The 25191-nt window shown below is 35.8% G+C and overlaps 2 protein-coding genes across 12 annotated transcripts; one reads left to right on the top strand and one right to left on the bottom strand.

Annotated features, from left to right (window-relative positions):
- Window positions 1-2066: 2066 nt before the first annotated feature.
- On the top strand, window positions 2067-13740 carry LOC140775009 (CST complex subunit CTC1). 11 transcript variants are annotated; one of them, XM_073118227.1, is made up of 18 exons: window positions 2067-2999; window positions 3090-3179; window positions 3282-3400; window positions 3482-3556; window positions 3649-3727; window positions 3858-3920; window positions 4112-4189; window positions 4281-4481; window positions 5366-5470; window positions 6568-6846; window positions 6942-7382; window positions 7516-8127; window positions 8201-8292; window positions 9371-9587; window positions 9727-9913; window positions 11061-11362; window positions 12216-13271; window positions 13367-13740. In XM_073118227.1, the coding sequence occupies exons 1-17, from the start codon at window positions 2109-2111 to the stop codon at window positions 12384-12386; spliced, it is 4002 nt and encodes a 1333-aa protein (XP_072974328.1). In that variant the 5' UTR covers window positions 2067-2108; the 3' UTR covers window positions 12387-13271; window positions 13367-13740. The 11 variants fall into 11 exon arrangements, with proteins under 11 accessions (XP_072974328.1, XP_072974325.1, XP_072974324.1 ...); XM_073118224.1 differs by having other exon boundaries at window positions 2067-3179; window positions 12216-12726; window positions 12872-13271; XM_073118223.1 differs by having other exon boundaries at window positions 2067-3179; window positions 12216-12794; window positions 12872-13271.
- Window positions 13741-14011: 271 nt separating this feature from the next.
- Window positions 14012-23379, bottom strand: LOC140773575 (uncharacterized). The gene is made up of 11 exons (XM_073116203.1): window positions 23200-23379; window positions 22606-22667; window positions 21896-22032; window positions 20540-20598; window positions 19803-19826; window positions 17629-17711; window positions 17465-17529; window positions 17189-17238; window positions 15032-15133; window positions 14727-14786; window positions 14012-14286 (listed from the first exon to the last, which is right to left on the bottom strand). Exons 1-11 carry the CDS (start codon window positions 23200-23202, stop codon window positions 14170-14172), a joined length of 762 nt encoding a protein of 253 aa, XP_072972304.1. The 5' UTR covers window positions 23203-23379; the 3' UTR covers window positions 14012-14169.
- Between the last annotated feature and the right edge of the window lie 1812 nt (window positions 23380-25191).

The following is a 25191-nucleotide window of genomic DNA, read 5'->3' as shown; positions in this document are numbered from 1 at the left end:
AATGTATCATAGAACTCTGGCTATACCTTGCAGATATCATAGATAACAAAAACAATGATAATAATATTTATACTTATAATATAATAATAATGATAACAACTAGCCAGGTGTCATTAACGGGGAGGCTTTCGATGACTACGAGGATATAGAACTGTGTGAAATCTCTGTCACCACCTTGTAGTAAAATAGAATCGTTGGCCCTGTCTACGTGTCAAAGCTGTCAGACACGTGCGCCTGATATGACGTGTCGTCCACGATTGGGGCCCACGACCTCGCAAAACGACAAACGACACCCCATGCTTTAGAACTTTCTCCCCCCTGGCCATAGCCTTCGTTGGAACCACATGCCTCTCCTCTCTCTCTCTCTCTCTCTCTCTCTCATCTCTTTCTCTCTATATATATTATCTTCCTCCCTCTCCTCCACTCTTCTATATACCTTCCTTCTATCCTTCCGTCGTTCCTCTATCCATTCCTTTTGCCTTCCTACACGATGGAGAGAGCTACCAAAGCCGGCCGACGCCGCAGAGGATCTGCGTTGTTTCTGGCGTCTAAGGTTTGCTCGCGGCGAAAGGAGAGGCGTAATTTCCGCGGGTCGTCGGTGAGGACGAAGGTGATGGAGCTCCGAAGGCTCGTGCCGGGCAGCGAGGAGTTGCCGGCCGAGCAGCTATTCCTGCGCACCGCCGACTATATTTTCAAATTAAGGTTGCAAGTGAACGTGTTGAGAGCTCTCTCCGAGTTGTACATGCCTTGATCTACCAATATTAAACACCACGTTTCTTGTAGATTTGTCTTATATATATATATATGTGTATGTGCTTAATATTTGTTTGTTAGGTATTATAGTTACAGATCATATGTCATATATAAATTTATATGTGAGTTTGGATTTGGTTATTGTTTGTAATATTTGTTCGTTAGACTTAGATCGGATTGTTTTGATTATTTCGAGGTAAACTGAGCCTCGGATATTGTATTTGGCTTCTTCTTCTTTTTTTATATAGTTCATGAACTTTTATATGTAGACTAAATCTATGAATTTGTTCCTAATTTATTTATGCTATTTACATCTGTTGTTCCAAATAGTGGAACCATATTTTGATCTGGTTATTGTTCATCTATTCTGAAAGATTATATATGCAAGTAAGTTGCATCCAGTGATCATCAAAGTTATTTTCTTTTTCAACCTGTAGCCTTGAAGGAGGGTGTGATCTTTTAAGTAATTAGAGATGACCAAACACTTTGTTCTAATTTCTCTACACAAAATTCTGACTTGGCTCGGAGAAAACAAGAAGCTTAATTAGAGGATTTTTATTTATTCTTTAATCTTTGGTGGTCATCCTTCCACTCGTTTGTTCCTTAATTATTATTCCTCAATTTATACATAAAAATTGATACATAAATAAATAAAGTACATAGTAGTATAGTTTAAAGCATAACAAGCTTGTTAAGATTAGCGTTTCATGCATATAATTTTTCTTAAAACCTTATAAGAGATTCTAAATTTCTAGTGATCTCAAAGCTTGTTCAACTAATGGCCCGTTTAGGCAGCTGCCTAAGATCTCTAGAACCGATTAATCAAATTTTAACCACAGATTTAGAGAGACCCTAAATCTAATTTAATAGAGTTGAATTATTTATGAAAGTGAAAGAAACACTCTAATTTCTCTACTTTGTTTATCCAAAATATCACAAAATGATGAACTTTTAATAACATTTTAATTTCGTACTTTTCATCTTCTTAAATGCTACTTATGAGTGTAATATTTTATATGATATTAATGGGGATAACAAGTGTGATATAAAAAATTAGTAGTTATTAATTAAGTATTTTATTGGTTACAAACTTTCAAAGTCGTAGCATTTTCATATGAAAATATTTTAGGATTTTCATCCGTAACTAAAAAAAAATTATTTCCGGAGCCTAGAGGAATCTTGGCGGGAATAAGATATGAAATTCTTAAACTACCCCCTTTATCTTGTACAGTGGCACAGGGATATTACGGTCTTTTTCAGGTTCATTCCCACATCCGCCGCCTCTAACCCAGTTCAAAATCTAAATTCTGCCCCCGGCCTCCCCCTCCCTCTCTCTCTCTCTCTGTAGCTTCTCCATGGAAGACATCCGTCTCGTCTCGCTCTCTGATCTCCTTCGTCTCTCTCGTCCTTTCACCGGCGCCGCCTCCCTCCACCTCTCCTCCTCGCCTCATCCGTTCAAAATGTCCGATCTCGAAACCTATATCCAATCTTCCGATCGAAACCCTAGCCCTAGTTCTTTCTCCGCCATCAAGAAACCCGTTATTCTAATCGGAAAATTCTCTCTTCTCCCGGAGGATTCCGGTCGATGCAGAGGTTGTCAAAACCATTGCCTTTCCTTCTCTGATGGACCCTCCAGGGTTTGCTGTTACGTTCTTGATTTCGATCCTAACGTCCTTGGCAGAGAGATTCATGTGCTGGCTTGGAATTTTGTTCCTCTTAAGGATGGGGCCGATGGAGGAGTCTTAGAAGTGATCAGGTGGTGCTTTTCGGGTAGGGAAGTCGTGTCTGATCGTGGATTCTTGTTGTCGATGCCATCGACATCTTCGTCTCAAGAAACCCATTCAATCTCTTGTGGTCGTGCCTACGGTGTTCTTAGTTCGGTCAGTTCAGTCTTTAACGTCCCTCGTGCGGCACAAGCTCGCGGGAATCAGAAGAAATCTCATGCAAATATAGTTCATGGTGGGGACTCTGTTGGGTTTCTTGCTGAGATACTTTCCTGCGAGTGTGATATTTGTAGGAATTATTCATCGCATGTAGGAGGAGACGGTGTACATTCTTTCACCAAGTCAGTATTTGTATATTTCCTTAAACCTACGTCTCTATGGCGGCCCCTGCTCTGCAAACTGGTTGGGGGATTAATTTTAGTCTCGGGATTGAAGAAGAAGCTTGTTTTTGTTGGAGGAGAGGAATCCTATGCCATGTTCGTGTCAACAACGAAAACTACAGCGTCTTTATATCCATTACCGGTACAATTTCTACCTTCAGCTGACATGGTAGAGAAAGCTAGAAATAATGAAAGAGTATATAATGGGGTTGTTGTCGGGATTTACATGAAGGGTGCGGTGATTGAGTTGGATAAAAATGTTTGGCTATTAGTTGATGATACACAAGTTCTACCGCAGCATTCTATTCGAGTTGGTGCTATTGTATGTGATCTTTCCTGTTCGTACTATTGGAGTGATTCTTATATGCTTTCATAGGTTAATTTGTTGAATGTGTATTAAATCACCTTCAAACACTTCTTGTAGGTTTCTGTTACGAATTTTCATTTAGTTCGTCCAAATTTTGCTTGGACCAGGATAGTACTGCTTGGGACATGTGTTAAAACTAACATTGTTATCAAGTCCTTTTCACTGTCCAACACCAAGTAAAGCAGCTGATTTAATCATGGTTATGTTGATTTTGCTGGCTCTGTACCCTAGGTCTTACAGCTGCTATGATTTTGCAGATGTCATACAAAGATGCAGAGAACAAGCCTCTTGGGGAAGTTCATTGAGTCTCTAACATTATCTGTTAGATTTTGGTAGGTACTTGGAAAACCTTAATCTGGCTCCCTACCAATCAGATTCATCTAGTTGACATGGTGTAATTGACTTCTTTTTTGTTGGATACCAGGGTATTACTTTTGATCTCATGCTTTAAGGAAAAATTTGGAATGTTTCTGTCTGACAAGGAAATTCTGGGCTCAAGACATGTAATTTTGTATTTGGGAGTAGATTTTTGTATGCAGTAGCACTATACCATATAATACTTGCATTGGCATTTTATTTTGTTCTCTATCAGTTTGTTTTAACTAACAATTAACACATGCAAGGCATCAACAGAAGGAAGGATTGGCTCAAATCTATGCTACCAGATATTTATCTTCAGATGCCTTTAAATGCCAGGTGAATTGGTTACTTCTAGTGATTTAAATTAACGTTTTTTGACCTTTTCTTGTTGGTGCCACTAAAATTGTTTTCTTCTTGAACTGACTTATGCTGTACTCGGATAGAGGGCAGTCATCTAATCTTTCAATAATTCTGCTGCTTGTTCTTCTTTCTTTGGTTTTGTAATTCCTACTCTGAATTGCTAACAGCAGGGAATGTTTATGAAATTTTGCAAGCATGATCGGTGTACTTATGATGCCGGATCAAGCTTGACACCTCTAAAGCTGGTAAGAATTTCCTCTGTAATTTAATTTTAAATTATTTGAGGGCTTCTAGAACTCCTTTTCTTCATATTACTAAACTCTCTTTCTTGATCAGGTAATACCTCTATCTAATTTTGTCAGCAAATGTGAAGAAATATGGGTGTCAATGCTACCAAAGATACAGGAAGATGCCAAAGAACTTGGAGATAATAACACTTTTAACCATTTCTTCTGTGAAACCTTGTCTTATCCTAGTGTAATTAGAAGAATAATACCGAGTGAAAATCTGGGCCTCATTTTAATCGGGAGAATCAAGGTTAGTGACAATCTCTTATTATCTCATATATATACTACATTTCCATTGTTGGCTTGTTTTCTCTTATTATCTCAACTTTGGAGACTGATTTACTACTTTTACTGAATAATTAAACATACCTTTTGATTTTCTATTTACATCGGTTGATGAGGTTGCTCCTATGAGAATCTTAGTAAAATGATTGATGATATTAACAAGTAGTTTGCAGATCTAAAAGGATGAGAAATCAACCTAGGAAGATCTGATTACATATTGCCGAATAGATTGCCTTGCATATTTCGAGCCTTGTTCCACTTCTATGCGAATGAATCCATTGTATGAAGAATATCAACATAGCTTTTAACTTTTTCATCCTGTGATCCATGACCTGCCTCGCATTGCTTTTTGTTATGTAAGTTCTCTGCTTGTTTACAGGTTACTGTTCTGGAACACCGTCCCTACTTGGTTCTCTAACATGATTAATGTATCCATCTTTACTCTGTTAGTTTATTTTAAGTTTGCTATTGTAGTCCAAGTTCTGTCTACATTTCGTCTCTTATTTGATGTTATGAAAATTCAAATGGCCATCGTCGTTCCTCATGATTGCGTTTCTCAATTAATGTCTTTGTTCGGTAGATTTGCATTCACCAACATTTGATGATCAAAACACCATGGTTCCAACTCAAACTTTTATTCATCTGAAGTAATATCTATGATTGGAAGGGGTTATTTGGGTACTGGGTTTGGTTCTCTCGACATCACTTGAAGTCACACTATCTAAGAAAATGTTCTGTGTAATGATGAGTCAGAGTAATGAATTTTACACTGCAGTTTCTTGATTTATTTATGTCATAACAAACATAATAGTGATTTCATATCTAAGCTCTTCTTATTTGTGCCTTCAGACCTCTTCATCTTCGGGGAGGTTGCAGTTGGTTGATGCAACAGGAAGTCTAGATGTTGTGATACCAGACCTATTGTCAAATATCAATGAGCAAAGTGTTTATGAGGTAATGTACTATGCCAATTTTACTTTGTTTTTATCTTTTGTATGAAAATTACTTGATTAATGGCTTAAATTTCTAATAGTATGGTGCTTCATAAATTTACTGCTGTGAGAAATTTTTTCCCTTATGGTGCCCTTTTCTTTTAGAGTCCATAATTTCCTTAAGTGTATGTGAAAGGAGGGAGATGATGGAAATTGGAAAAGACTAGGAGACGATGCGAATTGGAGAAGAAAAAGAGGAGATAAAGGGAATTGAAGATTTAATGAAAAAGACAAAAAGGGGTCCCGCATTTTTTATGTGGTTAATCATAAGAGTTTAAATTAATTAGGTTTGGGTTAATGGGTTGTGGATGCAAAAGTAGACCTGCAAATCCATTTCACAAGAGTTTAGGTCAAGTGGGTCTGAGCTAATGAGTTGTTGATGCAAAAGCAGCCCTGCAGGCTTCTTTTACATGAGTTTAAATCAATTGAGTTTGGGCTGACCAGTTGTTGGATGCAAAGTAGACTCATTTTGGACTCAAACCTTACCCATTTTGACCGAAATTCACTGTTCATACCTGATATCAGTCATTTATCTACTATCAAGCCTTGTTTTGGATTGTGCCTGGCTGATATTTCAAACCATGATATGAAATTGAAGTTTTTTTTTTTCTTTTCCTTGTGCTACTTTGACATTTGCATTTCTTTGATCTTGGATTTTTCTCGATTTTATTTGTCTTATGCCTAGTTATTAGGTATGTTTTAATTTGTAAGATATCAGAGAACATGAACGATTTGGAAAAAAAGCATTAAATTTGATGCAAGGGATCTATATAATCAACAGTAAGTCATGTTCTAATGAAGTGAAAAGGATGGCTTTTGCTGCTTATTGTTTCGTATGCTGCTATTTTACATCTGGTAAATGTATAGCATAGTCCATGGGGTTGAATGCTGCCATATTGGAACTAACAATGACTCAATTTATCTCGTGTTAGATATGAAAATGATCAGTGCTGTCAAGATTCTAATATGAACTTGTGAGATTTTAAGGCGGATAATTCTTACTCTTTGAGCAGTCTCACCATCTTGTTTTGATGGAAATTTGAATTTTTCGTTTTTCAGGTCAGGGATTACAAGCTTGTCCTGGAAGGTTTGCCAACTCAGCTAGAAAATTTGCGATATCATTTTGGTCAACCTCTATCTTGCAGGAGTATATTCCAACAGTTCCCATTTAGAAAACAATTAGATGAGATTGCAGTTTATGTCCATTTCTATCTCAGGGACTCAAATTGCCTTCATGTTCCTTCCAGTAGTCCTTCCCATCTGGCAAATACTAAGAGTAATGGTGGTGGATTGTTTCACCTGTTGCGCATAACTCACAAATTCCCTGCAAGTGATGATGTATGTTTAGCTAATTACTTAGATGTCTACTACGACCTCCATGTTCTATATAAGTTCATTTGTTGTCTCATTTTTTGCTTCATTTACTGCTGCAGTTTCAAGATGATCCAAGTCCAACTATGTCAAAGTCCTCTAGTTTGTTTGCTGAGGCTTCGGTCTTCCCTTACAATCTCTTTTTTCCAGATAAAAGTGAATATAATCAACTTGCAGGGGTTTTCCAGGACAAGCTAGATGCGAGTTCTGACTTTATGTATCGCGAAAAGGATCAGGAAGTAAAATCGTCTACATCAGAAGAATTTGTTCTCTTATCAAGTAGAGTCTTTCCTACTGATCTAATCAGGAACCTTAAAGCATGTGAAAGGAGATTTTGTCATATTCCTTGTTCTCTTACCTATAAGAACACTAATTTTCGTGGTACTCTAGTGCCCGGCTCCTTATGTGAATCTGATGACAATGCTCTGAGAGATTCAATTGATAACCAACCTGCTTCGATAATTTTGCTAGAATTTAATTCTGCTAACTTTATCAGGTACCAGGTGAGCTTAGATAACATTTTTTTGTTCGTTTTCTTGGTAAAAGTATTGATGAACTAAATTATATATTTCAGATTATTTGCCCTTGATATGGTTCTTTTACTGTGCCATAACTGTGTTTTCATCCATCTGCCAGTTGCTTCGCATAGGTGGATACTATCTTGTTAAGTGCTCCAGCGAAGGCCTTCCATGCAATCAAAGGAAGTGTGAATGTTTGCAATGTGCTAAAGCTCTTGTAATTTCTCAAGATAGTTTATGGAGTTTTTCTACCTCAGTCTGTGAGAATAATAATAAAAAAGAATCATCAGAGAATCACTCTTCTGGAGTTTCTTCTGTCAGAATCAGTGGAAATTCTTCAAGAAAATGCTGCCAGAATGAGCTAATACTTTTACATCCTTTGAACCACTTTCATGAAAACTCAGACTTTCATTTGCGTCTATTTTGTGAACCGGTTGTATCAGTGAAGGAAAAAGTACTGCAACATGCATTGGCCAGGCTTGTTCCTTTTCCAAGTGAAGTATTGAGTACATCATCATGTGTTCAACTTATGATGGCTGAGCGACCAATGCCTGCTGTTTTTCGGGGCTGCAGGTTGGCTCAAGGAGACCTGATATCATTAAATGGAAACATAGAGCATATTCATTTAATTAATTGCAAATCTAGATCTTTTATGAGCCCTAAGTGTTTGGCTGAAAGAGGGAAAAGAACACCCAACTTCTGTATTCATGTAGCAGATGATAACTGTATGGTAAATATCCATTTAAAAATTTTCATCTGCGGCTGGTGAATTGATACCTCATTGCACAGTTTCATTCTTACAGGTGCAAATACGTGGTCATCTGAGTAAGCATGCTTATCCTATTGGGATTGGAGCAGGAGTAAGAGCAACTTTTCATCGGGTTCTCGTGACATGGTATGGCCCTTATTAGTTATTATTACTTTATTGAAATGTGGCTCCTCCATGACCATGACTTCTTTTGTGCTCATAAGGAGAATGCTTTCCGAAATTACTTGTAATGGTCTTGCCTGTTTGGTGACATCTTGGATCATCAACTGTTCAAGTCTTCAAGATATGCTTTTTTACATTTACTTGATATGGGGCTAATATCATGCTCCTATATATTTTTAGAGCATTTATAGGGTTGTTAGATGTTTGTGTACGAATTAAGCGTATTAGATTGTTTTATTGTTGTTTTGTCAGTAGTTTCTCATTGTTTTAGTTTGTTTTGAATATCATAACTCAGGATTTTAATATTCACATCTTTTTTGGTCAAACTGACATTCCTTTTATTTTCTAGTTGTTCAAAAACATCATGGCAACCTTGTAAAGTTGCATGATTTTAAATTACCAATCCTATGAAAGTTGATATCTTGATGAATTTAGTGTGTAAGAAAAATAATTGCAGGTCAAATGTTGGAAGCAAGGAAAATGGTTTTTAACTGTCCACCTTACTCTAAAAGTTTAAGTTGGAGAACAGTAGTTTTATCCTTTTATATTCTAATACTCTCTCCCACTTTTAAGCATTTTAATAGGCTCAAGAAGTAGAATTGAATAGGTGGAGGTTTTATATTATAAATGACATAGGCTGATGGGATTTGAACTCAGGAACAGCTGCCCTGATACCTTATGGAAGTTCACACATATATTAGGATCTAGGAAAGTTGAAAACTTGAAATCAACTGTAGTATTTTAGATATCGATTGCAAACAATCAGGTAGACACTTGAATACTAGAAATTTGTGGAGTGCCGGGTCCTTCTGCTTTGTCTTCCTCATTGAAATGTTTAGTGGCTTGCAATATGTTGCTGCAATTCCGATGTTGGCTAAAACTCTTAACTAGTGAGTTACAACTTCATCACTATGGATGAGACCTTCAACAATGAGCTCTGATAGTATGGTCTCATCATCAAAATGCTTCTATATGCATTTTCCATATGGTCTCAAATAAGAAATGCTTGCAATGCTGCAACTTAACCATGTTTGAACTCCAGGTCTTCTAGCAGAAGGCATGAACTGTTACTAACTCCGGTGACTTTTATTGAAATTCACTCCACCAAAGAAGTTGTTAACCAGAAGAAAGAAAAAATAACTATGCAAGCATCCAGATTCCATTCTCTAAACAAGGCTTCATCATACAGAGTTTCATTAGGTTTATTCTCACAGCTAATGAGATGCCTGGACGATAAGCTCATTCGCTTCCACTGCAGGGTAAGAATTAAGAAGTCCTCTATTTATGCTTGTTTTATTAATTTGAAATAGTGAATTTATGTCTTCCATTTCATGCATGTTTTGTTTGAAACTTTGAATACCTTGGGATAGTGATAGTTGCTAATTGTTCTTATCTTAGATAATTGACCCCTGTTCTTTCTTCTTGTTCCTCCTGGATGGTTGGCACTCTGCAACGCTGGTGGCACAGGTTGTTATGCCCTGTAAGTTGGTTCTTGAAAACTATGTTCATGGCTCCATCAACATAGAACCAGGCAGACAATGTAGAGTATTAAAAGTCAAGATCCCGATAGCTGGATTTGTTCTGGGTAAGGTATTCCTGTGATGTCTAATGGCACTTCTGAGAATTTCGGTCAGTCTGTCCCCAGTGAGAAAGAACACTTTTAAAAAAATATATGCTTAACTGTTTTAAAACATCTTGAATAAATGTTCACAATGGGAGTCAGTTTTTGGTCTACTATTGTGGGAGATGTAATCCTACTTCCTAAATTTCTTTTATTTATTTATTTTAACCTATCCTGCATTAGCGTTATGTTTGGCATTGAAACACTGAGGTTGCACATTTGCTTTGGTCAATGTCTGTTATGATAGGATTTTCAGTTCAGAAAATCTCTGTCCCCTGTGAGAAAGATCACCGGTTGAAAATATATGCTTAACTGTTTTAAAAGTTAAAACATCATGAATAATAGATGGTCACAATGGAGTCAGTTTTTGCTTTATCATGCATTAGCATAATAGTTGGCATTTAAACTCTGAGGTTGCACATTTGTTGTAGTCAATATCTGTCAGACTTGGCAGTTGTTCAAATGTTAGAACATTCAAAGATTACACATTTGCTCTTTGGAGGAATCTTTGCAATTTTGTTGGTTGGTTGGTCTGGCTGATTAAGAGATAATTATGCACTGAACACAACTTTACCATTGAGGAGTTTGATTGAGTTGCTGATTCTTGGACATGTATGTTAACTTTAATGCATACACAAAAACAGATCAGAACATAAACTTTAATCTAACTGCTCCATTGTTGATTGAACATTTGTCACATTAGGAACCAATTTAGTATGTTTAGCTGTTAGTACTCACTTGAGTTCCACAGTAAACCAACAAAGCTGAAATCATCTCAATATTCTTGTTAAAATTTTACTTTCTGCTACTAGGTTGTAGATTTATAGTGTTCTAGTTAGTAGTCCAGGTTCCTGTAAATAAAAAAAATTTGAAAGGCTAATTTGTGCTTCCTTGTCATTTCCTATGGAATCTAGCCTTCTCATCAACAAATAAGATTACCAACAATCACAATCTAATCCTGTCAAAGAAGAATAATGAATCTTCATTCCCTATGCCTGAGCAAGTTTGCTATCCCTTCGGATTTTGCCAAATTAGTAGTCTATGTAGAAAAAACCAAGCCTTGTGTTAATTACTGGTGTTCTTATCTCTGATTGATTATTTGTTTACACAGATGATGGATCATCCTTGTGTTGTTGCTGGGCTGCTGGTGATCAGGCTGAGACATTGCTTAAGCTGCAAGAAAGTGCATGCAAGTACTTGTTTAGCAATCACAAAGTCTCCAGGGGAGAGAGCAGTGGAAACTTGAAGCACAGTGTTGGTCATCATCTAGAGAAAATGCTGAAGAGGCACCAAAAGGTCATTATAAAAAACTATGGGATAACACCTTTCTATGATTCAGATAAAATCTTAAGCAACTCAGAAGAGAGACTACTCAAGTTTATTATTCTCAAAGCCTGTCAGGGACCTGTTTTTGTGAGTTCTCTCTTTTCTACTTATATTCATGTATTGGAGAAAATACTCTTCAAATGAACATATATCCTGCTAATTTAGCCAAAGTAGTAATAATTATCTGTGTCTGAGGATGTTTACCCCACAAATAATCTTAGTGGGTACTGGGTAGAGTATCTACCTTCTTAATTCTAGTTTAGGCTTATGAGTGTTGGAGCATATTGTCAATACATCAAGTATCCAAATTGTGGGAATCATATGTTTAATTGTTAAACCACTGTTTTCTTACGAGATTCTAGGACAAGTCACTTGTTGTGCGTGACAAAGTTTTTAAAATACTTTTGGTGGTGGGCAGGTAGATTGGGGATGATCTAAAGCCTAGTAGTTAGCTATGCTCTTGCATGACCCCGAGATATTAAGATGGTCGAGAAATAAAAAATGAAGAGAATAGTAAATGTGAAGGATATATAGAACCTAGATTATGTGTTTACTACATATCAACTATGACAATTATTTGGCACTGATGGTAATATAAACCTCAAGAACGTAAAGCTTATGGCTAATGCATAGGCGAGCCTAGATGACACCTAGGCTGCTCTTGCTAAGTTTGTTGTTTCTAAATAACACTAAACAAATATATTCTTCTCTCATATAGTCATTGTCTGTCAGTACATAGATGTATTTTACTGCTGAAATTATGTTTCTTTACTGTTTTTTGGTAATTGATTATTCTTCTTGGCTTGAGTGCTAGTTGGACTATATCATAGGAATGAAATAGTATTAGCAGCAATAGTAGGGCTGTTTTTGCAGGATAGAGAGGTCTACCTATTATATTACTCTCTGTCTTTCTAAATTATTTGTCTCCTTTTTGTGGCAGAACATTCTTGGATCACCACTTGATTCAGATGCCTTAAGATCATTAGATGCGGATCTTTTGGAATTCAATGCTGCAATGCAGCCCATGCAGAACTTATGGGTCAAGGAAGTTGCATACATAAATGTCCTGGAAGAGGCTCGGAACATGTTACAAAATATGAGGACCAGGTAGCATCTGTCTTAAAATTGCTTGAGCTTTAGGATTCCTACCTTTTGGTTGAAAATGAATAGCTGGAGAAACTGAGGAAGACCAGTTTGTGCTTGTGCTTATATTTCATGTAAGCACATACACGTACTTGTTAATTCCACGGGGTGCACCATCCACATGTTGATTAGGTCAAATGGTTCGTTAAATTTGCAAGTGAATTTATACTTTTTGTATCTCTGTGGAACTTATAGAATTCACAGGCATCTCCTAAAGGTGGTTTTCTGCTTAGAAAAACAAAGATCTGGAGGCATGGCATTGTGGTCGTGTGAATGCATTTTCAAGAGAAAAACAACGATCAGATGAGGTTTGCACATCTAGAGCAATTAATTTTAACCTTTGGTGGCTCCTAGTTATGTCTCCGTGGAAATGGAGGTATGAAGATAAAAAAAGAACGTTTGCTGGACATCAGTTGGAATTAACCGATTCAATAATTTCTTTTACCATCCCAGATCTTTGGCTCAACTTATTCAAGAAATCAGTTTATATTTGAATTTGCCTTCGCAAAGGGAACTTGGATGTCATAAGAAATGAAGAAATTTTGATGGATTGCAGCTGATCAGCTAGCTAGAATTTTTGCTTCATTACAGAAGGAATATTTGCCAGAAGGCAACACTTCTCCCGCAATTGTCTGTTGTCAATGCAGATCACAGGTACAAAAGAATACATGTTTGCTTTTCTTCATTGTGCTTTAATTTAGCTACTTTATTCCCTTTCTCAAGGAAAAGTTTTATGGATAGTAGTAGTACATCCTAGTTTTGACGATCATATACAGGCATCTGAATGATTTTTTCAGTTTCTCAGGATATTGTTGTACTACTTAAAGCAAGCTATCTTAATCTAGTTTTAACGGTAATTGCTGCATAATTTTTTTTTCTGGTTAACATTATCTTATGTTTATGTTCTACCCTTCCCACCCTAATCAATTTCGATTCATGCATTTTAAGCATTATACAGGGTGAAGGTTTACTAGCTGAATACACTTGGATGTTACACAATGTATTGTATTGTCCATATCGGCCTTCTGGCAACGTAGTTTGTGGTGCCTTCTTAGTTATCCTATTCGTACAAAATGGTTACATGCCAAATCGTGATGATGATAGAATTGTAGTTCTTCCTCAGAATATTATACTGTGCATCTGCCTGGGTGGCCTGTCCTACCATCCTCTCTCTGCTTTCAAGTATCAGCCGGATGTCAGTTTGATGTTCTGTCGTGTAGTTAATTCAGGTTATACATGAACATGTCGATTCTCCGTCGCTCTGCCACGGTCGACATCTAACTGATTATCTCCAAAGTGATTTCCAAGATCCCTTTCAATTTCTGTTACTAATATGACTAATTTTCTGTAATGTGCTGTGTTTTACAATGAGACATGCGGCTGTTGTAGTCAATTAATAAAATGAAGTTAAATGGTAAGCACCGTACATGAACGAACGCAGCTTTACAACAGGCTACCGTGAAAAAAGGTTGATATCATTAAAATAACACCCGCACCATACGTCTATCATGAAGGAAATGAATGGGAATAAAATTTACATAATACAAATCAATAAGCTAATGAAAGCCAAGATAAGAACAAAAACGGACTACCTTTTAGTCATGCAGCATCATCGGATGGAAATATATTCAAAGAGATACTAAGTCACCAGTGCCAATGGCAAGAAAATGGCAGCAAACAAACTAGAATTGTGAGCAAATTGCAAAAAATTTATAATTGTGCTTGGACTATCACACTTAAGCCACTTCAAGTTACAACACATTCCTACGTTGGACAATTGCATTTTCGATTAAGTATTCAACGAATTCATCTATCAGATAGGGCCAAGCACCCTCCGCATCATAGTTTGATAGCTGAGGATCAATTGTCTGAATAAAGCAGAAAAGAACAAATAAAAGATGGATCAGGAAACCACTTGCAATTCAGTAAGCATCAATAATTTACAACATCTGCAAGCATGGCATTGGATTATGTAGAGTAACTATTGTATGTGCAATCATAAAGTTTAAAATCAGGGAAGTACTTGTGATTCCGTCATGGTAATAGTATAGTTAAGTAGAACAAAAGCAGAACCTAACAAAATTTTGAACTACCAACAATAACATTCTGTATGGTTTGAAAAAAATATATTGTGGTAGTGTCATAAATTTTGCAGATATCAAGAAAATTGCTACTTGCTATAACATCACGTGAAGTAATTTTTTCGTGTCTACATAAACATATCTTCATATGCATGGACCATCCTTGAGTTGCCTACTAAATAATTACATGGGAAATTAAGCATTAGGGGAAGGTGCTTCTGTGTTACCTTAACAAATTCCAATAGCTGAGACCAAGTGTCACGGGAGATCGCTTTGTTATGCCTCACCTGAAATGCATAGCAAATTCAATATATCATTGTAGCAACAAAAGTCAAACTACACAACTGAGTTCCATCTGTGCATCAATGCTAAATCCTGTATAAGCAACAGAACAACAAACATTCATTCTAAGTAGTTGGTCAACGGACCCATAGAGATCAGCACAAATTAAAACTGATTCCGTTCATCCAAATGAGTTGACCAAAACATCTATAAGCTTGGTAAATGTAAAATTCAGGAAAATGAATGCTACCTGTAAGAACTCACACCAATGGTCAACTAAAGGCCAATGCTTTTCTGCAAATAGTAATTGCCACATACCAAGAGCTGTATCTAGTGCCAGAGATTTTTGTCCCTTGAATATCCAAACATAAGTTAATTACATTAAAATATCAAATTATCAACAAGGGAAAGAATAGATGTGTGAACTAGCATCATTAAATTAAAAAATTAGCAACATAAATAATGATGCTAACTAGTAGCAGCATAGTAGTATGATGGAGGATAAAACAAGCGAAACATCCAAGAGAACATCACTCTATATTAGATAATCATATGAATGGATGGGTCCAAAATGAATAGTGAAGGAGCAATAGAACATAGAAGAAAAAAATCAGAGATTTTTTGAATGATTATTCATAAATACAGTCAGTACTTTAACAATGTTGCCTAGGAGCACTAAAGACGACCATACAGAATGAAGGATCAAGCTTACTAAAATTAAGTGAAAGCCCAATATAAACAAATGCCATTATCAAAATCAAGGATGTCCTACTGGTGGTGAATAACAATGCTATATCACATGCAAAAGACAACATCAGATTTTGAGATGCAACTCTCTCGAAGACCCAAACAAACAAAAGCTTGGTTGAGAATCTTGAGATATAGTGAAATTTCACATGAATCAAGCCCTACAAAGAGAATAACAAGAAAGGGACCACTGATAAATAAACATGATGTTGGCACAAGGAGTTAGAATCTCAATAATTATGAAATACATTTTCAACAAGTTTATAGTCAAAATAAGCACTTTGAATTTTTATTGCTAGGAATTTGCTCCAGGGATTTTCATCCAAACAAATTATGATGTTGGCACAAGCAAAAAGTTCAATGGATTGATTCTACTATCAGAATAATTATGAACTAAATCTGAACAATTTTACAAACAGAAATAGTACTTAGGATTGCAATTAGTACTTAGTAGGAACTTGACCAAGGATATTTCATGCTACCAAATACTCTGCCAAAACACCTCTACTAGTTGATACACTCTTGATATCCTATTCTAATAATTTTGTTGAAAGGTACAAATAAAAAAACTGATCCAAGTTCCTTCTACAGGCCTATAGTGCACATGTGATTCAAATGATGGACAAGCCACATCAGTAGTGGTAAAGATTCTTTGGATCTTACGGTCCAGAAGACATGTTCTTGAATATCATGTATGAATGCCCTAATCCAGAAGATCCCACTCTAAACAACTCTTGAATCTCAGAGTAGATAACATCAAGGCCAACTAGTACAACCAGACCTGATCAAGTTCTGAGCGCTGCTATGTATCCATTTGTACAAAACACTAAGATTTAGTCACTTTAAATAAACTCCTGTGTGTAATCTCATAAGACATTTTTGAAGGCTGGACATGGAATATCATTCTCAATGTCAAACTAACTATAAATTCCCATGCAAGAAAATTTGAGGAAAATCAATAATGTTTACACTATCCAGGCATGTAGCTTGATTTCTTCATAGTTAAGATTACGCTAGCTCTTTATAATACAGTATGCACTAAGGTTCTTCTGGTAAAATACAACAATGTGCAGCTAGTCATATAAATTGTCAACAGTAGCATGATAAATAGGGAAACAGCAATAAGTTAAAAACTTCTTTTAGTTCAGTTGCCCCTTGTTAAAGGTAAGAAAATTTATCATGACATAAATGAATTCAAAATTTATTTGATGACAAAACAACTGAAGTAATAATTTTATACATTTTATATACTATATTTCAAATTCACAACTTATATTATCAAAACTTGGCGTCTCACCTGAATGAAGTAACTTTTAAATGAAAAATGAGGTAAAATAAATTGATCCTTTGAGTGTCATAAATCATAATGCACAGCAGTTGAAGATCAAATCAGCAGAGAAAAGGCAAAGACGCTAAAGTGAACATTCTGCTTATATAGCAATCCAATTTAACGAATTACATCTGTTGACTTGAAAAATCCAATGAAATGTGTACTCTTGTTTTGGGAAACAAAAGAAACATAAGATGCATATCAGAATATTTCCATGAACAATCATCTTAACTACAGTAGTCACATAATTAAGCATTATGTTATTACAGTAAAATTGCAATTGGGGCTTCACAAATTACTAAACTTATCCAAAAATATTCTAGTACATACCTTTTCCTTAGCCCAGAGGAAAGCAAAGTTGTATATATCACGAAATTTTTCTGCAAATTCAGAAGAAGAAAAATTAATCAGACAAGAAACTTTTCCACCTAAAATATGTCCTTCGTCTAGTAACATACACATGAAAGACAGCACAAGTAAATGAAAATTTCAGATAATCATTTGTTACAGATTCCTTTCCTTGACATTAGAATTCCAATTTGTAAGGATTACAACCTTTAAGATAACTCAAGTTCCATCACTTCCAAATAAATGGGAGATACTTACGTTCATCCTTTATTTCAGCACGGATTGATGGGAGTTTTTCCCGAAACTTTTCAATTGAATCTATTCTGCACACAGATTCTTGTGTTTGAGATCCATAGACAAAAAAACCTTTACACTAGCGGCAAGATGAGAAAAATAGAAAATACAGAAGGCTCAACTCTCACCCAAGTGATTGCAGTCCACCAATGAACTCCTGCTTAGAGAATTCACACATTGTGGCAGCTTTCATATGCCAAGATACCACCAACTGTTGTTAATACACAAACTCCAAGTTATATAGAACAATACAAAAGTTATTGATGAACTTTCAGTAAACTAACAAAAGAACATGTCAACTGTAGCAGAATTGCAATATCTTCATATCCCAACAAAATCATGACTGAGTCAAGTATTTACACTTCTTGGAAATAATCAATTAACCATATCAATCTATAAAATAGCTTGAATGGAACCTCTAAATCCCTAGGGTGAAAAAGTCAATCAAAACTTTATTTGGATTTCACATCATATTTCATATGGTCTCATACTCAGGTTATTCGAGAGAAGCTGATCTCAGGTTTCCTTTATGTACTGAGGTGGGCTAAACATGGTCCAATTCCTTGCAAGTCATATTTTAAATCAAGCCTAGAGAACTAGGTGGCTTAGGCAGCCTCGGTAGTAAGGCCAAAATAACAAAAATCCATGGTCTTAGCCAGTCCTTTGGTTCAAGATTCAAAAAATCGAAATCGGGATTATGATTGGCCTTCCGGAAAAATAATATGTATTGGTCGCCTAGATAGGATCGGACTTAATTATCTAAAATTCTAAATATTATTTAAAAATATAAGAAAACTTCTAAAAGTTAAGAATTTTTTAATCAAAAATAAGAAAAATAAGAAAAAAAACGACGGTGCAATGAAAACTGAAAAAAAAAAAGATTAGAAAGAGAGTGAGTAGAAAAAATCAAACAAAAGAAAGCAAAACCATGGTGCAGTGAAGAAGAAGAAGAAGAAGAAGAAGAAAAGAGAAAAAAAAGGAAAAGAGTGAAAGAAATGAAAGAAATAAAAAAATTAATTAAAATATTATATACTGAAGTTTGTCGAAGTTTGCTGGAGTTAGATCTGCATCGCCAAAGTTCATCGGAGCTAGAGTTCTCCGTAAGAGAAACAATGGTTATATGCTAAGAAAAGAAAAGGAGAAAGAAAGAGTGTGTATGTCTGTGTGTGTGTGTGTGTGTGTGTGTGTGAGAGAGAGAGAGAGAGAGAGAGAGAGGGAGAGAGAAGAAAGAGTGAAAGTGAGAAAGTTTGGATTGGGCCTAGATTGGGATCGGGCGATCCAACAAACCATGCTCTGGTTTAGCACTCAAATCAATCATGCCTTAAGGCACATGGGCAGTTGTTTTGACCTAACCACATGAATTCATCAACAAAAGGTTTTGGCCTGTTTTGCTAGCATAGCCACTTGACCCACATAACTACCAAACTTGCTATACAAGCTGGTATTAGTGAAAGGAACATAATTGGTTGGAGTCAGGTGTGGGTTTTTGGGACAAGAGTTAATACTACTACCTTTCCTAGATAGGGGAGGTTCACCCCATCACACATATAGGCTTAAACATGGATTGTTGTGTATTATCATGTATTGCAATAACGTGTCGTATCTAAAGATATGTCAGCACATGAAATGGGCTCTCTATGTGGAACTTGCTTTTAACAAAATTTGATGGCACCGCACGTAAATATGTATCCAAGCTTTATCATTTCAACATGATAAATAAGAGCCGTACAATTTCATACAGACAAACAAGTCCTAAGTCCTAACATTCTAATTTTCTCTTCAAATTAGTTTTACAAATAAATTCTTTGTTAATGCTCCATTTATAAGTACTAAAAGTTCAAATGAGAACAAATAGCCAAAAGACCTAAAAGATTGGCAACCAACTACATGAACAAACTCCGTATGCAAAATCAGCCTAAATCAGTGCAAGAAAAGAACAGAGAATGGACTTTAAAATAATTCAATACTAATTGAAGAAGGCACAACTTGATAAAACAAACGTTGATTCAATTTGGCGGAAAAGATAATCCAAAGGGCCACTAGAATACATTAACAGATACCTATGAAGTCAGAGCCTTAATTCTATTCAAAATAAGCTTTCTTCCTGAACACCAAAATGCTCAACAACGTTCAATGCTAAAGAAGAAGTTAAGTTCTTCAGTAAATATTAACTAGAGAAATGATATACAAGTACACAACCATGGAAAGACATCCAAGAAAATAGCTAGATAATGTTGTTAACTATTATAGCAATAATACTATGTAATTAAACAAATACAGAAGATACCATAAAAGTACGCACCATAACAATATCCTGGGGATCCACCTGCCAAAGTCAAACAAATAGGAACAGTGTAAATAGATGTAAAAACAATTAAAATACAACTCATGGTCCACCAAAAAAGATTGGAGAAACAAACTGTTGCTAGGTTGAATTTGCAAGATATGAAAACCATGTTTCACTAGCTTATGAGAAACATTTAAGAGTTAATAACAGCTTTGTTTCTAGCTTTGTGCTCCTAAAAATACTTGTTTTGTGGGTGCGTCATCCATCTGTTAAGGTCTGAATGAGTTAACTGGTTGAGCTATGTGTGCAACAATTGGTAAGACTTTCTGTCTTCTCACTGTCAACCGGTTCAGCTTTCAACTACTGCCTAAGAATAACTTGAGGTGTATATACAGAAAAAAAGAGGTCTTGGTGTCTTGCAAGGTATACAAGCAGATCCCAAATTTGGAGGGGTATACAATAAGGACTTTTGGAGGGTATACGGACAAAAAGATCTGAAGAAAAAAAGATACAAGATTCCCACGATCATCTGGTCCACCAACACATCTTTTAGTAGAAATAGTAAAGCAAGATACTTTGGTTGCCGGAATGAAAGCCAAATAGAAGTAACTAGGTATATGAATCTATTGAAGAATGCATCCTTTCCTTCTTGGAAATAGACAAGCAAAATTTGTGCAGGCACAAGAAGAAAGGTACATAGATGTCCAATGGAATGCACAACGAAAATATGAAATAAAGATTTCGAAATGTACCTGCAAATCATTGCAAAGAAGAGATATGCCATCAACCATAATCATATCCATATAAGGGTCTGGAAAGAAAAATAAAGGGTATATACAGAATATTAGAAACATGTACCAGAAAAAATTAAACACGGAAAAATAGATAGAAATAGAATAAAAGAAAGAAGAGTCTTTGTTTATGTCATCTCTGAGCTATCCAAATCTATTTCAACCATATGGAAGATAATACTGTATTCCAACCATCCAATACTCATAAACCAAGCTGATCTTAGTTCGCTTGGTAATTCAAGCTAGGCAAACAGAACTCCAAGCGAGTTGAGCATCTCTCTATTTGTCATTCGAGCCCAATGAGAAGAGCCATAAATGAGCTTCGCTTAGCTCGTTTGTTATTCGAGGCAGGGGTGCTAAGCTCAACTACCTAAAAATCTAATTGAAAACAATGAGCTTGGCATTCCTACCTCGATTTGAGCTCAAAACCTCACCTGATTTTAGGTTTTCTTGAACCTAAACAATTTCAATTTCACTAACATAGTTAGCATGGCAGAAACCCGGAGCAATCCCAATCCCTTAACAAGTCCCTGAATGAACCTCGTTAAAAACCCAAATCACAAAGTACAATTGGCAGAGGGTACAGCCTAGGCATCACAAAACAGGAACTACCCTTAGGATTCAATATATCATGTACATGACATATGCCATGTACATATAGAAATAGATACATGATACATATATGTTGGAACATGAGGGATTCCTGTCTAAGCAAATACCACATATGCTCTGTCAAGAATGTAGCCACTTGACATTCACAATGTTAATAGAACAAAATTTATGTCTATCAATTCGTTACTTGACAACAGTATAACATGAAGAAATCTATGTATAGTGAGGGATCTGTCTATTTCCTAAAATCTCAGCAGAGAAGATCATTGTTTATCCAAATTAAACCATCAAAACAGTAAAACAAACAATGCCGAAATTCCATATGAACTGTCACTTGAGAGTTAGAGAGTGCAATTCGAGCAAATCAAAATGAGATCCTAAATATGCAACAAATCTATTTTAGTTAGTATTGGTCGGAATTCCAGTTTCAATTAGCTTCTGCCACAACAAACTATTCTAATTACAACCTCAAGTTTAAGGCAGAACTGCAAACCATACAACTACCAGTTAGTATAGGTTCCAAGATATTAAAAGAAAAAACAGAAGCTAACTCGCTATTGAGTTGGGAGGAAAAACTTGCCACCAACATCATTATAAACCTAACTAATGTGTAGTATATGGAATATTAAAATATAAATTAGCCACATAATGACAGCAACTATTCAATATTAAGATATTGTAAATCATTTGGCTTAAGAAGCTTACCTTTGTATCTATTATAAAGCTCTTCAAGATGTCTAGAATCAGCCACTGCTCTTATCTGTGGTTGACTATAAAATATGTCAAACGCCCCTTCTAGATGCCAATCACTGGCTTTTAATGCCTGAAAAGCGATCTTCTCACTGCATTATGAAAGCATCAAGGCTTAAAAAGATCACATTAAATGGTAGGGAAAAGTTAAGGCATGTACTCATGTAGTGAGCAAACTAGCAAATGACAATAAAATAAGAAGGAACCCTCTGCTTTCTTTCTTAAATCAAATCATAGTATCATACTTCGTTTCAAGTGGATAAACTTGTCTACAAAGTACAATCATTGTGTTTGACACCATATCAAAGGTTCAAAAGACATCAACTCCAGAAACTGGCACTCAAATAAATTAAGTCAAAAATTTAAGTAACCAAAAGCACTTAAATAGTTGATACTAATTATGAATTGAGGATAGGAGTATGAGATGACATAGAACAAAGTGGCAATCAAACTATAAGTGAGAACGTAAACATATGTAGCTCATGCTCTTCTGATCCATTTATTTTGATGAATTTTCTCGTGTACGCTTGTGTAGAGGAGGGCATGAAGGTTTACACAAGATCTTGGTATTTTCATGTTGAATCCTAGATAGGTATGACATAAGAGTATAAATGCAGTAGCACTCCATCAGTAAAAAAGAAGTGAATAAGTTTGGGAAAACACACCTGGCACCAGTAATCGCCATGAACTGCTGGACTTTATCCCGGTGTCCTCTTCCCAGCTTATGCTGCCAATATTTTGAGAATCAGTAAGAACTGAGAGCATCTTTCACTCTACGGAGGTAAAGAGAACCCGAGAAAAAAAAAAAAAAGACGTGTGCCAGAAGTATCTCTACAAAGCAATCCATGCCAATGGAAGTCGGCCCAGAAAAGGGAAAAACATAACACATGGGGTAATAAACGAACTACATTTCTAGGTTATTCGGTTACTATGGTACAAAATCTCCCAGTTTACCAAACAATACCCAATATCAAGCAAATTTATGTGAGAACAAGCCAAGAACCTCTAATCCCACTGATCTAGATGCATCGGAATCGAATAAATTTCCACCGACGTGATCGAAAAATCGTATAGACAAAAAAAAAAAAAATAAAGAAACTACTAAAACAACAGCAATGCAATCAAGAAATCTCCCCGTCATTCCAAAAATAGAAAATAAAAATCCAACTCCCTCGATAGATTGTACGAAATTATCAAGAAAAAGAAAACAGAGAAGTGCGACATCGAGGTTCATGGAGAATAATTGGATGATCGCTAACCATTTCGAATTCGTGGAGGAAGCCCTAAATATCTTCCGGGGGGGGGGATTCTTCGAAAGGGCTTCGGAGAGAGGAGAAATTAGGGTTTGCAAAATTCTTCCCTTTTCCTCTCTCCCTCTCGCCTTTTCTCTCTTTCCCCCTCTCTCCCTCTCTCTCAGCTTTCCGCCTTTCGCACTTAACACCTCGAACTCGAAGCAGCGGGGCTGCGAGAAATGCCGCGTCAGCGATGAGATGACAGCCCATCCTCAAATGACCAAAATATCCTTACAGACAAATAAAAACCGCTCGTTTCTTCGAGGTCCAATTCGTCAAATCCTAATGGTTGCGTGCGTGGGTTTGCGAGGAAAAGCCAAATGACGTGGTGGTACGTGATCTCGGCCGTTGATTCGATGATAGACGGGTGGATATCGACGCAGCGAAGGGACCCGCATTTTAGGTACCAATGATTTGTTCTGCTGGATTCGTCGGACCAAAATAATGTCCTCTGTTGGAATTCCCGAATACTTATCTCAAAGTTTTTATTTTTATTTTTATTTTTTATCCAGAAAAAAACAAACGCATTTATATATTTTCCCATCACTTACTTAATAAATATTATAATCAAAATGTATCACATCGTTACATCTTGTCACACAAATATAATGTGAATCCAAAGCGTTAATTGAAGTAGAAAAGTTTCATTAAATATTTTGCACCAAAATTAAAAGTGACTTTCTAGCCGCCCACTTAACACTGGAGATAAAAAGGACATCAGTAGGACGTTTAACGTTTGGTAAGACGTCAAACAAAATCAAAAACCAATAATTATGGGGGGGAATCTTTGACTATGAACATCTTGAAGAAGGGCACAGTAAGAGTACGGCGTGGGAAAAAGTATTTGATTGAAGAGAAAGAGAATATCATATTACTCCATAGGAGTGTTTGGATGGTTTGGATGTATTGTTGGTAATTTCGACATATAATTTTTATTAACTTTGAGCTAAGTTTTAAGTGGAGTTCACACATTATTAATAATGGTTTAATGATAGAATTAATTTAGCTTAAAGTGTATTTTATTGTTAAATATTCACTTAGTTAAATCCATGAAGAAAAGTGAATGAAAACTCTAAACATGACAATGGAAAATAAAGAAAAGTAAATTTAGTATCATATTGGATATTTGAAAAATGTTAGCATAGTATATAAGTAACAAACTTCTTATGAGCTTTGGGCCCCAAAAAGGGTACCTATTTTGTGGGTAAAGGTTACTATGCAATTTAACTCACACATACGCGGTGCAAGGTAGTCGTTGTATCCTGGGAGACCGACGTCCACTATTCCAGAAGCACAATCGGTGGAGGGCGAATTGGTTTTAAGGAGATAGTGTCCAACACTAGACTCGACTATTTAGTTATTTATATTATTTTGATCGAATTTATTGTGACTCTTTGGAATTAGATTATTACTGCCAACATATGTTTGAATTACTCGTACATATTAGTGATCAATATTGTATGTTGGACAAATCAAGATCGCCTTTATTATGCTATTTCATCCAACCAACACTAGACTCGACTATTCAGAATTTTATATTCTGTAATCTGTAAGTTATTTATATTATTTTGATCGAATTTATTGTGACTCTTTGGAATCAGATTGTTACTGCCAACATATGTTTGAATTACTCGTACATATTAGTGATCAATATTGTATGTTGGATAAATCAAGATCGCCTTTATTATGCTATTTCATCCAAATGGGATGGATTTTTTTTTTATGTATAATTGCACTAATTATACATTAAGATATTTTATAACCATATTTTCACTTCCTTCCACTAAATAAATATTTAAATCTTCCGAGTTACGATGATAAGAGAAAGAACAAAGAAAATGACATGAAACATTTGAAAGGATAATTAAATTTTCAAGTAAGCCAAATATATTTTATATGTCGTAGAAAACCTATCATGGTGAGAGCCCACTTGTAGGAGATCCTATTATTTATCTCTTT

This window comes from Typha angustifolia, chromosome 13, assembly GCF_048772165.1.
Source record: "Typha angustifolia cultivar Huaian chromosome 13, ASM4877216v1, whole genome shotgun sequence".
In the NCBI taxonomy this organism is placed as follows: domain Eukaryota; kingdom Viridiplantae; phylum Streptophyta; class Magnoliopsida; order Poales; family Typhaceae; genus Typha; species Typha angustifolia.
Note: the sequence above shows the minus strand (reverse complement) of the source record. Positions and strands in the feature narration are given on the sequence as shown.